Source organism: Trachypithecus francoisi, unplaced genomic scaffold, assembly GCF_009764315.1.
Source record: "Trachypithecus francoisi isolate TF-2019V2 unplaced genomic scaffold, Tfra_2.0 Lachesis_group11, whole genome shotgun sequence".
Lineage (NCBI taxonomy): Eukaryota > Metazoa > Chordata > Mammalia > Primates > Cercopithecidae > Trachypithecus > Trachypithecus francoisi.
Window position 1 is genome coordinate 107,490,044 of NW_022681456.1, and position 17,593 is coordinate 107,507,636.

Genomic DNA, 17,593 nt, shown 5'->3' on the forward strand with positions numbered 1-17,593 from the left:
ACTCAGAGACCAGCCGTATGACTCCAGTCTGGCGCTGTCACGCCTGGTTATGGAAAGGCAAGAACAATGCCTCCCTTGAGAAGGGGGGAAAAGTCTACTGCAGTCACAATTTTGATGTAAAATTTAAATCATCCCTCCACATCCTGTGGACTTAGAGCTGTCAGAAAGGCAAAACCCATGCTCAAATGGGAAAAGCTTTTTATTTCCGTAAAAAGTATACATTCTCTAACTATAAATAAAAAGTTACAGAATCACAGATCTTAAGGCTAGATTATTCTAAGTAATTTATAGATAAATGGAACAAAAGGACTTTGACATGTTTAACCTGTAGATGGCTGAAGGTTAAACGTATTTTTCAGTTTGCGATTAATGACAAATGTGTAACAATACATGAATTAAATAATTTACAACAAAATGCTCTTATTGGACGTCGCTGTTTTCTCCCAAAGTTATGTGTTTGGTCATTTTGTCTACAACTTAAAAGAAATTTATCTTCGATACTTAAAAGTCTTAATCATTTCTATTATTTTTCTTCAAGGTGACTTGATTGAAATTTAGTATCTTTGATGATTAGAGAGATTCTGTGATCAAATGTTTTATCTCAAATAAAGGTGTTTCTGTTTTTGAGATAAGGAAATAAAATTATTACAATTTTTAATGATTCAAGGTAAAGTTCGGCAAAATTTTAAGTAGAACGTGCTTATTGCCATACTCTTTCTTGTAGATCATGAGAAAAGTATTGTAATTTTTTTCAAAACAATATAGAGTTATGTTAAAACATTTACCACCTCTTTTTAGTGAAAGTGAATTTGTACATAGGAGTCATAAAAGTTGCCATAAACTAGTTTTCCTTCAGTTTTGCTGTATGTATCACAATTAACTCTAATTAATCTTTTTCAAGTGTTAAACATTATAAAATGATTTCAGTGGAGTTTAATTAAATATTTTTTCCTCTGTTTTATTTATCAGGATTACTGTTACTTTAGGCACATAGTAAGTATGGATTAATATCAAAATAATGTAATGAAACAGAAAGACATTTTAGCTGGCAGATATACTTGTTTAGATAAATTTCAACCCCCTAGCCCAACTATATTACTCATAATAAAACAGTCTTCTGACTGGAACGTTTTCTGGGTGTCTCCAGCCAATAAGACAAAGCCTAATTTTGGAGTAAAATTTTGGTGATTTACAGTTATTAGTGAAGCGGTAAGAAAACAAAGGAGCAAAGGAAGAGCTGAATTGTGATTGCTGAATCACTGTAGGATGGAATTTGGCTGCCATAAACTGTTTTTAAATGTTTGTCTCCCTGTTTAGAAAAGGATAGAACAGTAGAAGTGGAATTAACAGAACAAAAATAGACAGTTTATAGTTAGTTTTCCTGCTCACTTTAGGTACATTATTTCCAAAACTTTTAAAATATTCTGTGTCCAACTAGTAGTAAAGAAGCACTAATTTCTTTCAGATAATGACAAGAATCAGATTCTATTTCTGAGACTTTCCTTATTTATCTTCAACTTGCTTTTTTTCTTTTTTCATTTTATACCATTTCCTGGGAGAACTTTGTACCTTTACATTGTTTTGCGCATCTTATCCTCCCCTCCATCTCCGACTTTGGTGGCATGGAAGAGGCTGGGAAAAACTATTTGGTAAAAGTAGTGATGCTAGCAAAGAGAACAGCAAAAAGGTGGTGAAGAAATGAAAAGTGGTGCTCTTCTTGTCAGAAAGAAGGAAAGATGTAATGAAGTACTTGATCTCAATGCAGAGAACATCTCAGAAACTAACCATGTGGCAAGCTAAACATAGGAGGCAACATTGATGAAGATCACTTCAAAAGTTGTTGATGACCACATTTTTGATGAATATGTTTTTAAATACAGTTTGAACTTTTGTAATATGTAATAAAAGATTTTGTATAAACTCAGATTATATTTAAAAACAGAATATTAATTTATTCATAAGTAAATATAGCTCAAAAGTAGTTTTGATTTTAGATTTACATGTTATGGTAAATTTTGTTGATCTTTTGTATTTCATCTTTACTGGTGAAATACATAGTAAAGATTACAGGGAAGTTTATCTTTTTTATTATTCTATGTTGTCTGTTTCTATATTTCTTTGAAATTTGTGTTTCTACTTCAATTTATATTTTATGCCAGGACCCGATGAACTTGTTCATGCCGCTAAATAACAGTATAATGAATGCGATCTTGGTATGTGGGAAGAAATGGGTAGAGAAGTATGGAGATTGGCATGTTCTATATCAGAAACTGATGGCAAAGAAGATTTAGAGAAAAGAGAAGAAAATGGTATAGAAGTTTGAAAGACTGCGTGTTTACCATAAATAAATTATCTATTTAAAAGACTTCTGAATATTATATATGAAAGACTTGGTTAAAAAAATTGACACAGAATGCTCAGAGTAAACTTTCAACTTAGAAAAATAAAGATGTTCAAAACATGTAAGAGGGAAAAGGAAAGTGTGAACTATAAGATATAATAATAATTGAAATTCAGAGATAAAAGTAATGAAATTGAATTTTTTCTTATTACAGTGATATGCTAAGTTTGTGTGATTCTGTTTATACATCAAATAAAAGTGTTTGTTGTTTCATTCATTTGAATTAGAAACCTTTCTATTCAAGCTTAATGTATGTTTTGATTTGCCATATTGGATAAGTAACATTCTATTGTGAAAGAATCTTTAATACACAGTAAAGTTTAATTCCTAATATTGATTAGTCTTTTCACAACAACCTTAATTACAAAAGGAACCAGACAAGTAAATGTCCTGAACAAATAGTCTTGCTACTCAAAAAACTTAAGACACATAACTTCCAGGAAAGTATTACTCTCTTTGAATTGCCAATTTTTGTTTTGCTTTGCATATCCGTCTTCAATGTTCCCTTAAGAAGATGCAATCTATTAAATATTTTTAATTAAACTAATTCTTTGAGACAGGGTCTCAACTTTATTGCCCACGTTGTCATGCAGGAGCACTGTCATAGCTCACTGCAGCCTTGCTCCCCTGGGCTCAAGCGGTCCTCCCACCTCAGCCTCCCGAGTTGCTCGGACTATAGGCATAGGCCATCATGCCCAGCTAATTTTGTGATTTTTTTTGTAGAGACAGAGTCTCCCAGTTTTGCAGGCTGGTGTCGTATTCCAGAGCTCAAGGAATCTTCCAGCCTTGGTCTCCCAAAGTGCTAGAATAAAGGGGTGAGCAACCACACCGAGCCCTCTGTGTCTGACCCATTCTTCATTACCCTGTTGAATTATTGTATTTTCTGGGAAGCTTTTTCTGATTAGTGAGATATCATCTATTATCTGTCTATCTATCTCCTGTAGCACTCATATTTTTAAAAAGGCATTCACCTTACAATATTCTTTCTTGATTTATTAATTATGTTGCTAATGGGCACATAGTATTTTTCACCAAATGTTTTTCCACTCATGAATGAATGTGTATAAATGGAAGAGTAGGTATATAGTTCCTATTTCCATTGAAACTCTAACTTCCTTAAAGGTAAAGCAGAAGGGTCATCATATCTAAATTGCCTGTTTTATTTATAACACAAAGGTAACTTGCTTGGCACAAAATAGGGACTCATTCAATTCATTAATTTATTCATAAAAGAAATGCATTGCCAACTGTGTGCTAGGAAGTATACTGCCCTATTATTAATTGTGTCTCATTTGGTGTAGAGGATTAGAATATTTGGGAAAACAAATGCAGAGCAATTTGGAAAGGCCTTTATCATACACGTAAAGTCACATCCTTCACATTAATTTTGCTGACATAAAGTGAAATAGTCAAAAACAGAACTGTACTTGAAAAAATTTTACATGAAAGACATGCTACATGATAATGGGAATTGAAGAAACTAAAAATGACATTTTTGTTTTCCAGATGCTTCTCTTGTAGTTTCAGATACTGTATATACTAACAAAAAATGTTTAATTCTTCTATGCATGCAACTGAAAAGGTTGATGATATAGTCTGAGATTGGACAGTGTTGCTTCTGCCATGGTGGTAAGAAGGGATGGCTTTGAGAAGAACTGGAATTTGAGCTTCCTCTTTCTAGATATTTATTTTTGCAATTTTTAAATATATAACTGCCATCTTTAAGATAAATTATATTATCATGCCAAAAGAACAACCAGTAGAAGGCACTGCATCCTAGGATTTTAATTTATGTATTATCTAGTCAAAGGTTAAAATATTTAAAGAAAGAAACTTTAAAAAATAATCTACTATATAAGGAAAGCAATTCCTATTCTGAGTCTTTCATCTTATAATGTTCCAAATGCAGAATATCTTTAACTCTGTACATGTTGTCATTTTCCAGAATAATTGTACCAAAGAACATTTCCTTAAAGTTTTTTTTACAGTTTTTAGCAGTAAGTAGGTGATACTTCAGTAATAAGTCTATTAGTAATTGACTATGTAGTGTTTATTGGTAAACTTACTTAACTCTTATAATCTTTTACTTAGACGTGTTAAATATAATATTTTTTAACCAGAGCTATACTATTTTTCACAAGTTTTTTAAAAACATTATTATACAGAGCTTACCAATTCCTTTATGTTGAAATTATTAAAAAGAAGGATACTGTTATTGAACTCTGTTTTCTTATTTCTGACAATACTGAGACATATTCGAAGCATACTTGTCCTGTAAGATTAAATCTTAAAGCTATACATAGGTAGGGCATAATCAGAGGGTTGCTGGTTTTAGTTAGTAGCTATTCATGTAACATGTATACTGGAAGACTATTATTTTCAGAAAGGGTCTAAGTACTGGGCAAGTAGCTGTGAACAAAAATATAGTCTGCCTACATGGATCTTATAGTGGGAGAGATTGACCGTAAACAAATAAGTATAAAATGTATTAAGTGATTATAAAGGCTGTGAACAAAATGGGGTAAGGACTAAGAATGGAATGGAGTGCAGGTTTAGGACAAATGACCAAGGAAGGCCTTACTGAAGAAATAATGTTTGAGCAGAAAACTAAATGAAGAGACGAAGAAGGCAAGTGTATGTCTAGGGTAGGAGGATTCCAGACTGATTAAAATACCAACTATGAAAAAGAAGTGCTTAAATCAATGGTATATTTTTTTTATTGCTGCTGTATCAAATTATCACAGATGTAGTGACTTAAAAATATGAATTTATTCTTTTACAGTTTTGGAGGTCAGAAGTCCTACAATCAAGGTGTTGTCAGGGCCACATTTCTTCTAGAGGCTCTAGGAGGAGATCTGTTCCATTGCATTTGTAGCTTGTAGAGGCTGCCTGCATTGCTTGGCTCATGGCCTCATCTTCCATCTTCAAAGTCAGTAGCATAGTTTCATCCAGTCTCTTCCTCTGATTCTGACTTTTCTTCTCCCTCTTATAAGGGTGTTTATGATTTCGTTGGACTTACCAACAATATTCAGAATTATGTCCCCAGTTCAGATTTCAAAATACTTAATTTAATTACACATGCAAAGTCCCTTTTGACACATAAGGTATTAAGACCTGGACATCTTGGTTTGTGGGGCATTATTCTTTTCTTTATTTTTTTTTTCTTTTTAGACAAGGTCTTGCTCTGTCACCAGGCTGGAGTGCAGTGGCGCTATCTTGGCTCACTGCAACCTCGACTTCCCAGGTTCAAGCGATTCCCCTGCCTCACTCAGCCTCCCAAGTAGCTAGAACTACAGGCATGTGTCACCACACCCGGGTGATTTTTTGTATTTTAGTAGAAACGGGGTTTCACCATGTTGGCCAGGCTGACCTCGTGATCCATCTACCTCAGCCTCCCAAAGTGCTGGGATTACAGGCATGAGCCACCACGCCTGGTCTGGGGGACATTATTCTGACTACTACCAAATTATTTGCAACATTGACTGCATATTAAAATCACTGGGGAACTTTAAAAATTTCTGATATCCAGTCACCCTCCAGAACCAATAACATCAGAATTTCTAAGGGTAAAACCCAGGGATCAGTATTTTTTAAACCTCTCCAGGTAATTCCAATGTGCAGGCAAAGGTTTAGAACCACTGCTTTATCTTTCTGTTGCAGCCTTACACCTTCTGCCCTACCACTAAGTTTGCCTTCCGTGTCTGAACACATTGGGGATAATCTACTTGCAGAGTGATTATAAGGCACTTGGAGAGCCTTCAGCCAATAGCAAAAGACCCCAGTAGTTTTATATTTACCGTCACATTTATCAAGAGTAGCTTAATTATGCAGAATGCTGCAAGGGGAAGTAAAGGGAAGGAGACTCTTTGTAAAAGCAAGTTACTTTTTACAAGTAAGCATGTTTCTTATTTTGTTCACGTAACTCAGCAATTCCAGGAGTGTTACAGACTACAGTTGGGATTTGATCCATATTCCTCAATCTCTTCTTTTTTTCAAGTAAGCTTGAACCCTAAGTTTATATAATACTTTCTAAAAGTATCTCTGCATCTTTGCTTTTATTATTACTTCCCATATGAAACTCCCTCTCTATTTATCCTAAGACTTTTAATTTATCCTTTTTCCTTGAAAGCCAACTGATTCAACAGTTCTGTGAAACATTTAGGGATGCTCTGGTCCTCAAGAAACTCTCAGATACTTAGCTGTAATGTCATTTAGCCTTTGGACTGAACTCTCTTTCATTAGTATTTATTCTTTTATTTAAAATACTCTCAACCAGCTCATAAGCTTCTTTAACCAGAGGCCGAGAAATACGTTTTTTATTCCCATTAAATAAGTGTCTTGCACATGGTAGATGATCATCAAATAGTTGTTAATGATTTGGAAGATTTTGCTTGTGCCTTAAAATTAGATGTCATTTCTTTCAAGAAAGTTTTTTGACCACAAAGTGAGCTAAGACCAGTGTTATGTCATCATAGCTCCCCAAGGCAGTGTCACATTAGATTTTATTTGTCTGTCTTATGTCAGTTTCTTTGAAGTCTGAATTTTTTTCATTGGTAAATCTACCGCCACAGAAGTGACAAAAATCATCTCTAAAGGATAAGAGCATATACCAGCCTAGATGCTCACATTGTTACAAATTGCAACACAGATATGTAGTTAGTGTAAGTCATATAGTATAAGCTATATATCTCAGAGGAACAATACAGGCAAACTTGTGGTGCCTTCTTTTTTTCTTGAGACGGAGTTTCGCTGTTGTTGCCCAGGCTGGATCCAATGGCGTGATCTCGGCTCACTGCAACCTCCGCCTCCCAGGTTCAAGTGATTCTCCTGTCTCAGCCTCCTAAGTAGCTGGGATTACAGACATGCGCCACCATGCCCGGCTAATTTTGTATTTTTAGTAGAGATGGAGTTTCTCCATGTTGGTCAGCCTGATCTGGAACTCCTGACCTCACATGATCTGCCTGCATCGGCCTCCCAAAGTGCTGGGATTACATGCATGAGCCACTGCACCTGGCCTGTGGTGACTTCTTAATGAGACTTTTTTCTGCCCAAGATGAAACACTTTGATAGATAGACAAAAATTTAAGAATCTGATGTTATTGGTGATTTTGTTGTCAATGTTTTTTAGAAGTACTGTGGGTCATAGTAAACATGAATAATACAACCAAGAGATTGATATATCTATATATAATTTGTTATATAGTTTACTTTTCTGACTTAGTAGCCTATCATTGAAATATAGCCATGGTTGCTTTTATTATAATGATTTAACAAATCTTTAAGCAATCTTTTACCTGAATTAAAAATACGTTCAAGTCCAATGCATTGAGAACATTCTATAACACTCTGAAAATGGAACTGAAATAAGCTGAAATATGTGACATTCTAGGACCGGTTTGCCTTCTGGCATCATGACTATTTCATGTTCAGTGTTACAAACTTTAACCTTTTTGCTCTCTAGAATGCTATATATAGAGAATACTTACCCAGTTAAATAGAAAGTTAATTTAGGTTCTGAAATAACCAGAAGTTTTGATAAAACTATCAATGTCTTGTCTGTCTACCTTAACAACCTATGTCTACTTTTGGACTTTCAATTTTCGTAACTGATGTTAATAAGGATATTAATAAAGTAGAAATCAACAGAAAGTTCATGGTTCTGAAGGTCATAGAATTGTATTAACTTAGGAAAGGCTAGCTGATCTTGCTTTCTGCTTTGATGACTCAGAAACTGGCTCTTGTCAACAGACTAGAGTTTTTAGACATTGAGAGACTGCATATGAGGCTGAGGCAGACACCAGAATACCAATGTATTAATTCCAGTAAGAATGATAATGCCCACTCAGACCACAAATGCTAAGGTTTGTATAACAAAGGCATAATCTCCTTATAGTCAAGCTACATGCAAAACTAAGAAATAATTAAAAGTTTCTTTATTAGTTTAATAAATCACTTCACAAAGACCTCAAACATTTTAAGTCTGTTCTGTCCACAAACTCTTTACATGAGAATCAGAAGTTTGCCTGGAGAACATGGAATCAGAACAGTGGGAATTAAATATCTCTAGTGTTCATGGGTTATGGTGTTTAATAATATATCAATTTAGTGTGTGATGTGGTATTGCCAATTAAACTAGAACTATTCTGGCTTTGTAACTCTAGCTCCTCACATACTTCTCCATACTTAGAGTATATACTTGCAGTAGGCCTTGTTCGTGGGATTGGAAATAGTTAAAATTACTTGAAATGTGCTATCCAAATCTACTTCTCCTTTAGACAATGCTGACATGGTAGCTGCCCCTATTTCCTCCTCTTTATCTGTTTCTTTGGCTGATCAACACCTGTACTATTAAGATTTTGTTTTGAACACTTGCTATTATACCTGATCGGTTTAATGTTAAGTGTTGCTGGCCAGGGAGCATTTCTCTAAAGGGAAACTTTCTATTTTATGTTGATTTTATAGTGAAACCCTTTATTAGGCAATCTGTTTTCCTCATGTTTGAGTGTTTTTGTTTTTTGAGGGTGGGTGGGGCACACTGTAGTTTTAGTTTGTTAAATAAACAGGGGCTATTTATTGAGTGTATATTCTGTGTTAAATAATACACTAGCTATTTTTCACATGGTACATAGTCCATTTTCAAAAAGCCTTATGAGTGGATGTTTTTCACCTTAAAGATAAGTAAGTTGAGATAGAGAAATTAAGTCTCAGTAAGTGACAGAATCAGTATTTTCATTCTGACTTGTCTGATTGTTAAGCCCTTATATTTTTCTACTGTCCTAATATTTTTAATAGCGTATCTCCTGTACTTGAATGCATTTTTTCTTTTGAAACTTCTAACACTAAAAATAATATTATTCAGCAATGATTAGAGGCATTTGGGGGAACACATTTTAAATTTAAAAATCAGTGATCTATATGAAGGAAGTGTTGTGGTAGTTAGTTAATACTTCCCTGCCTCCCATCTCACTGGTCTAGAATAAAAATGAATGATTTTGTAAACACTCTTTGTTGAACAAAAAATAACAGCTTTTTGAAGGTCAGATTAAGTTGTAAATACTACAAGAAAGTTTTTTTAAATTAAATATTTTAACTTGACTTTATTTCTATAGAAATAATTTAATGAAAGGAAAAGGAATTTTCTATTTAAAATATTTGCCACATATTTTTAACCTCTGGTAATATTCTGAATCAGACTCAAGTACAAAGAAAATGTTTAATTCTTGTTCAATTATCTAAGCTCATTTTCATGTAGGCTTTAGCTCATCAAAACAAAATATCCTTCTTTGTTTTTTTTAAATTTTATTTAAGTATCCTAAGGATAAATAGGCCAGAATTATTCACATCTAAATCATTCATGGAGTTGTGAAAATAGAATTGAAATATTTGAATATTCTCACCTTTTCTTTTACTACCTTGCAACTTTGTTATTATAACTAAATGCCCAAATTGGGTAATTTGGAGAGATGAGAGAAAGAAAATTCTCAAATGTTTTAAGATTAACAGTGATTTTAAAATTTATTCAATCCTTAATAAGCTTTAAACAAATATTAAACTTTGTCAGTTGCTCTGAGTTTAGCTTATAACCAATATTTCTACATTTTACAATATCACCAAATCTTACTTTCAATAAAATGCAAATTTGTTTTAATGGCAATCATTTTTATATTGAGTCTCTTTTTTGATGAAAGAAATCTTAGTTATTTCTCTTCTTTTAAACTGCCAACAGTATTTGCTATTCATAGATGTTCTGTCTTCAGTAAGGTCTATCAGAGTGTAAAACTAGATGGGTATTTTTCTTTCCTCTAAAATGGAATGGTCTTTCATTATGCAGTGTTCTTAGGTGAATTCTCTTGTTTAAGAAGCCAGAATACAAGAGAGTGCTATATTAGTGTATTATTCTCACAACAAACAAGCACTGTTCTGTTGCTACCTGCTTGGCCATTGTTTCTGATTGTGTGTGCTTTGCAGTGGTATTTGGATGGTTTCCTGCTCTCTGCTAGCACAAAAAGGCATTTCTGTTACAATGGCCCCTAACCACACAATGACGGCATTAAGGATTTATGTGGAGGTTTCATTATTTTCTCCTCTTTTGTTCCTTCCAGGATGTCTTCCAAGCGACCAGCCTCTCCGTATGGGGAAGCAGATGGAGAGGTAGCCATGGTGACAAGCAGACAGAAAGTGGAAGAAGAGGAGAGTGACGGGCTCCCAGCCTTTCACCTTCCCTTGCATGTGAGTTTTCCCAACAAGCCTCACTCTGAGGAATTTCAGCCAGTTTCTCTGCTGACGCAAGAGACTTGTGGCCATAGGACTCCCACTTCTCAGCACAATACAATGGTAGGTTTCTCATGGTTTATTGTGCCTACACTCACTTTTTGACCAGTCTACTCCTCGAATAGTTTGGCCTCAGTCCTTTGCTTTATAATTAACATCTACTTAATAAGCCATGCACAAGATTCACCCCTGGCATCTTAGAATTCTTTAAATTTGTTCCAGTAAGCAGCATAAGATACGCTGTTTTCTGTTTCTTTTGTATTTTTCAAGACTTCTTGCATTTGAGACACTTACAATTTAATTAGAGAGAAAAAAAACATGCAAAATATAAAAATAATGTTAAAGTAAGATATTTAAAATTATTCAGCCTGAAAATTTGGTGTCATCTTTTTTTAATAAAAGTTGTTTCTTTTTTTTTCTGATAGAGTTACAATGAACATAGTTTGAACATTTCCACCATGATAAATCAGTGTTTTACTATTTGTTGCTTTGCCAAGATTGGATTCTATAATATTCCTTTACAGTACTTGGAATTTCATAGAAGAATATATTTCATAGAGAGTATAGTTTTCTAATATGACTACACTAATTTCTAACTCAGGCCTATTCACACTGTTGTTTTGTTAATTCACTAATTTTTTTTTTTTTTTTGCATCCTATTCTGGAATATGCAACTCTGGGTAAATCCTCTGATCTCTTATCCTGGGGTCTGGATCACTGTAGAAAATTAGGAAACCAGGACTTTGTGGATGAGAGGAAAGAAGCTAGCATAGCATCTCTGGCTGCAGCTTAAACAGCACACACAAACACAAATAAGTCATTGTGGTCCTTCTTAGCAACTTAAATACATAGTAATGTTAAGGAGGTGGCAGGGCCCTTACCTACCGTTAAAGGCATCCTCACCTTTTCAACATGGCTGCTTGGGTGGATGTCACATTTTTGTGACCACTCCACCTTTTCTACTTTACGGATGTTAGTGTTGTTAATTTGAACCTGAATTACACCAACAAAAATATATTTTATCTTACATTCTTATACCTTTAAAGACAGCTCTGATTCTGCTAAATCTTTATTTTTCCTCCAGGAAATTATTGCCTGTCATAAATATACTTAGAACTGAAATATGTCCACTTGTTCGTGATTTTGAATTATTGCATGTGGAATTAAATCAAGAAGAAGGATCAGATATCTTCTGAGACCTGTGTAATAGATCAATACTTTGATTTTCATATTAGATTTAAATATTCCCATTCAACATTTCAGTCTCATAGGTCAAGATTTCTTTGGGCATTTGACAATGCCATGATTTTTCCACCAAATATAACGTTTTAGGCTGGGCCTGGTGGCTGACACCTGTAATCCCAGCACTTTGGGAGGCCAAGGCAAGTAGGTCACTTGAGGTCAGGAGTTCAAAACTAGTTGGCCAAAATAGTGAAACCCCATCTCTACTAAAATACAAGGATTAGCTGGGCATGATGACACGTGCCTGTAATCCCAGCTACGCAGGAAGTTGAGGCAGGAGAATCGCTTGAACCCAGGAGGCGGAGGCTGCAGTAAGCAGAGATCGCACCGCTACACTCGAGCCTGGTGACAGAGTGAGACTCCATCTCAATAATCATAATAGTAATGTTTTAGCTAACTCATATGTCAGACATATAGAAGTGGTGTTTTTAGCATTTTTGATGGTGTAATAACTCATTTAACCTTCACAGTAATTGAGTGAGATATTATTATTAATTCTGTTTTACAGATGAGAAAACTGAGGCAAAGAGAGGTTAAATAACTTGCTCAGATCAGCAAATTCATGGAAGGACCAGGGTTTAACCAAGCAGTCTGTCTTTGGAGTCCATGCTTACAAACATTATGCATGCTGCTTCTTCACAAGAGCACAGGCGTATTTTATGTTCTGATTATCTATTTCTTTGCAAGTTAAATCTTACTGCGCTTCATTCCTCCCTCTCCTTTTTACTATGAGCTTACATAAGTTATGTACAATGACCAAACTTTTTATCTTCCTCTTATAAAGATTAAACTAGGGAAAGGGGAAAATGGGTAGTACACAGGTCAGTAGGGTAAGGAAGTCAGACATTCCATTTGGCATGACATCACTCCTTGTGCCTTTTTCACGTTTAATGCTTTCATCACTGTCCTCTTTCAGAAAATATCTAATTGGGAATAGTGTGATAGTACCATAAACACAAATATATACATTTGAAGAGATGAATATAGATAATTATGACTAGAAGAATACCAAAAAGATAAAGGGAAGATGATTTTAAGTATACTCAAGGATGGGTATGAGGAAAGTATATTAAATTGATGCATAATGTAGTTTCATGGGGGGATGCTGTGATGCAGATAGTTAATACAAATGAAATCATTCCTTTTTTTTTTTTTTTTTTTTTGAGACAGTCTCGCCCTGTGGCCACACTGGAGTACAGTGGCGTGATCTTAGCTCACTGCAATCTCCACCTCCCAGGTTTAAGCAATTCTCCTGCCTCAGCCTCCCTCAAGTAGCTAGGCTTACAGGCACCTGCCACCAAGCCCAGCTAATTTTTATATTTTTAGTAGAGACAGGGTTTCACCATGTTGGCCAGGGTGGTCTTGATCTGTTGACCTCGTGATCCACCCACCTCGGCCTCCCAAAGTGCTAGGATTACAGGACTGAGCCACCACACCTGGCCAAAACCATTGCATTTTTAATGGAGAATTCAGTCTAACTAAAAAATGATGAACTGCCTATGCTGTACCATGTTTTATGCGAGACACTATGGAAATAGATTTGAGTAAGATACACACTTCTTTCCTTGATGAACTTCGTCTAATGCAGAAGTTCTCTTTAATTTTTTATTTTTTTAAGAGACAGGTTTACGCAGGCTGTAATGCAGTGGTGCTCACTGTAGCCTCGAACTCCTGGGCTCTAAAGCACAATTTCTTAACTGGGGTCTATAGATCTTCTTAAAAAAAGTTGAGAATTTTTCTATATGTGAGCATATCAGAGTAGCACTGTGGTTTCCACTGGATTCTTAAGTAGATCTGTAACCTAAAAGGTTAAGATCTGTTATTCTAGAAGTTAGTACAGTTTGGATACAAATGATTGTTTTAGTGACATCAGCACTTATACTTTTCTCTTATATTTTTAATTAGTTTCCAAATTTGTTTCTGCTCTGCTGCACATGTTTCTTGATTCCAGCTGTTTTTTTCTGTCTTGAGTAGATAGTTGGAAGAGTTACCTATATGGTCTCAAACATTCAACCTCTTTCCAAACTTACTTTCAACTTCCACAAGACTTGTTTTCCTGATAAATGACTTGGATTGTTTACGTCACTTTTGAAACTAATGTGTGCCCTGTTGCACATAGAATTTAGTCCAAAACACGTTTTCTTAGCAAAAGAAAAATTTCTGTAGACTAGCATCAAACTGTGGCTTCAGTGTCTTCTATTAACACATCCTACTATGGACACAATGCCCTGGTGATGCCAAGCTTTTCACACATGTTCATGAACATACCAGATGGCCTTTGAATGGCACAGTTTTATTCTTTCTACTTGGAAAACTCTCTATTTTCATATGTTACCTTCCTGGTGAATTATGTTTCCTCCCACAAGACTCGGTTCAAAAAATTGCTTTTTCTTAGATGCTTTTACTGACCTCCCAAGGCAAAATGGTTACTGCATTATTATTTCATCCATGAGAATTATTTATATATTTTCTCATGATCTACTTTATAATTTATTTATTGACATATCTGCCTTTCTATATACTGTATTCCTTTATGAGGGCATAGTCATATATATGTATATTTATGTTTCTGGGATCTAACATATACTAGATATTCAATTTATGATTATTGACTAAGTGAGTTTACATGGATGAGTAAATATGTTTTAGGCAGAGTAGTTAAGGACAGCAATTAATAGTGATTTCATTTTCTAGCAATTGTAGAACTAAAGTAGAATCTACTAATGTATAATATATCCAGAAAACAGAAAGTCATGATATATTCAAATGATTAAACTGATTAAGATTTATTTTACTCATGTATCAAAACTATTGAATATATTTGTAGTATTCTTCAATATAAATAATTTCTCTTTTTATTCTGGTTACCAGGCCTTTGTCATATTCACAAAATAGGTTCTTTTATTTCAGTAAGGAAATACATTCTCTCTTTTTTTCTATTCCATATCTTTGAAAACAGAGAATGCTTATAGTCTTTATATCACAGAGTTCAATTTAAGGGGAAAAAAAAGAAGACAGTTTTTCATTGTGCATTTGTGTGTGACATTAATACTCCATTCTTAAATAAAGAAGAGAGATGCTGGGAGGTATATATTTTGTATTGCCTGAATAGGTTAGAGACAAAATACAACTGTTGAGTAATCCCTGTAATGCTGGCTTGAAGTTATGGAGAAGTGCTTTCAGTATAAAACTTAAGTTGGAAAGAGTTCTTGAGATAGAAGTTTTGTACACTTAATTGCTATTCCCATGTAAAGACTTGGAGGAATTAGGATGCTTTGTTCAGTTTCAGGTTATGCAAATGTTAAGGTTTGAGACTGCGTCAGATAAAGATGTAATTCTTTCTTTCTGAAATTGTGTTTATTGCCTCAGTATTTTGGAGAAACAAACTAAATGCCTAAGAGCGACTTCCAAACAACTGTAAGTGGTATAAATACTTAAAGTTCATTTATTCCTGGAATATTTCACTCAGTGTTCAGAGTGTACTACAGATGAGCTTTCTTAAGCACACTATATACTTATACATATATTCATAAAATATTGTCAGATTTCTAATCAAGGTAAGATGGAGACATTGTTATAAGTCTATGAAAAAGACTGATTTGGTTGATTCCTTCTCTGAAGCTTTCATAATCTTGCCAAGCAATTAAGAGCAACATTTGATTCTCATATAATCTTCACAAAGTTGAAAGCAATGTGAAAGTCTGATTCTGACATTAGTGAAAAGGCAGTCCTGAGCTTTATTCTTATTGGTAGTTAAATCTCCAATGGTCTCCTTTATTTTTCTTTTTCTTTTTTTTTTTTTTTTTTTTCCAACTTGACTTTGGAGGCCGTTGCTTCAAAATTTTGAGACAAGCAAGAATCACTGTAATTTTGGGGTCACTTTTAATAATAGTTTGGATACAGATGGATTTATTTGATGATGGAAAGGACTCTCCAGAGTGCGTCCTCATGTCAATCGATATGAGAATTTGTGGGCACCAGAAAGGAATAGAGGACCTCTGAAGAGAAATCAAGTAGCAATATCAGAAGCAGCTGCAGTAACTCTATGGTGGCCATTTTGGTGCTCGTTTTCTGTCTGGTTGTGTGCTACTTCTGTTGGTTAGGTTGTTGTTCCAGTGTCAAATGTGATGTGAAATGAAAGTCTTGACCACCTGTGGTTGTTGAATAATCAGTTGTCATTATTTAAATAAAAAGCATATTTTATCTTAGCCGAATTCTCTTTTGATTCCTTAAAATACTGGTGTGTTGAGTGAACAGTGTAATTTTTATTATTATTATTATCCATTATTATTATTATTGAGATGGAGTTCCGCTCTTGTTGCCTAGGCTGGAGTGCAGTGGCACTATCTCGGCTCACTGCAACTTCCGCCTCCCACATTCAAGTGATTCTCTGGCCTAAGCCTTGCGAGTAGCCAGGATTACAGGCACCTGCCACCACGCCCAACTAATTTTTTTATTTTTAGTAGAGATGGGGTTTTGCCATGTTGGCCAGGCTGATCTCAAACTCCTGACCTCAGGTAATCCGCCCACCTTGGCCTCCCAAACTGCTGGGATTACAGGCATGAATCACCATGCCCGGCCAATATTTTTATTTTAAAAAATAATTTAGGTTTTTCATTCTAGAGGTAGCTGAATTTTATTATGAAATAAATACTGTGTGTGTGTATTTTTTCACGTATAAAGATCTATTGGATTTGAAAATGTGTTATTAGTATCTAATTTTTATTTATACTGATGACATTTTCTTGGAATTGTTAAAGAACTCTGAATATGTAATCTCTTAGTTTGACTTTGTCATATATCTTAATGTTAATATGCTTACATTACACATACACACATACACTGATTATCATAAAGCAACATTTACCGTGAGTCAGTTTTCTTCCTGAAGTCCATCAAAAGAAGAAAAAAGTATCTTTTTACATTGATCTTCTGGAAAGTTTGGAAATATACCTGAGATCCTAAGTATAACATTATAGCAAGTCTCCAACATATGAAATCCAACCCTAAACACTGAAAGAATTCATTCAATGCACATGATAGAGAGGCTTTTACTTGCTCAGGCTCACTGGCAGCTCCTGGGATGCTTTATTTACCCAAAATAATTTTAATTGCTGTATTATAGCTATGTCTTGAAATACTCTTTATATAAATTTTGCTTACAATCTAACAGTTAGTTATGCGTTTTCAATGTTTGACTAGGATGGTGTTATGCGTGTAATACTGTTCAGAAAATTTAACAAGGAAAAGAGAAAAATGCATGTGTTACTTAAAAATAAGTCACAGAATAGGGCCTTAATTACGGTATGGTAAAGATTTCTATTTTTATTTGGTGCTTTTTATAAGCTTTAAAATTTCTGGTTACCTTTGTACATCAAACTTAGCATAAGTTATTGTGATGCTATAATGCATATTGTTGTTAAACCAGTGTGGTTATTGTGCCAGTTCTAATAATGAGAATTTCATTGTTTAGGGAGAGCATTCTCCTATACTCTAGACAAAAGTGTAATTACTTTTGAACGATGTGGAATGTGCTCAGTTTAATAGCATGGAGAATAGATTCAGAAACATTCAGATAAAGTAAGCTCGGAAGCCATATGTGCAGTGTGGCAGTATAAAATTATGATAGTAGGCTGTATAATTCTACACACACATACCCGATTTCACACAGTTTATCTA

At 34.5% G+C, this 17,593-nt stretch overlaps 1 protein-coding gene across 3 annotated transcripts in view; it reads left to right on the plus strand.

Annotated features, from left to right (window-relative positions):
* SOX5 (SRY-box transcription factor 5) overlaps positions 1-17,593 on the plus strand; it is a 1,052,575-nt gene that overhangs the window by 673,189 nt on the left and 361,793 nt on the right. For 2 of the 3 annotated variants that reach the window (XM_033222675.1, XM_033222676.1), the window contains one exon: positions 10,504-10,735. In XM_033222675.1, coding sequence (XP_033078566.1) covers positions 10,505-10,735 — 231 coding nt within the window. In that variant the 5' untranslated portion in view covers position 10,504. The remainder of the gene's footprint in view (positions 1-10,503; positions 10,736-17,593) is intronic. The other variant, XM_033222677.1, reaches the window with a different exon arrangement.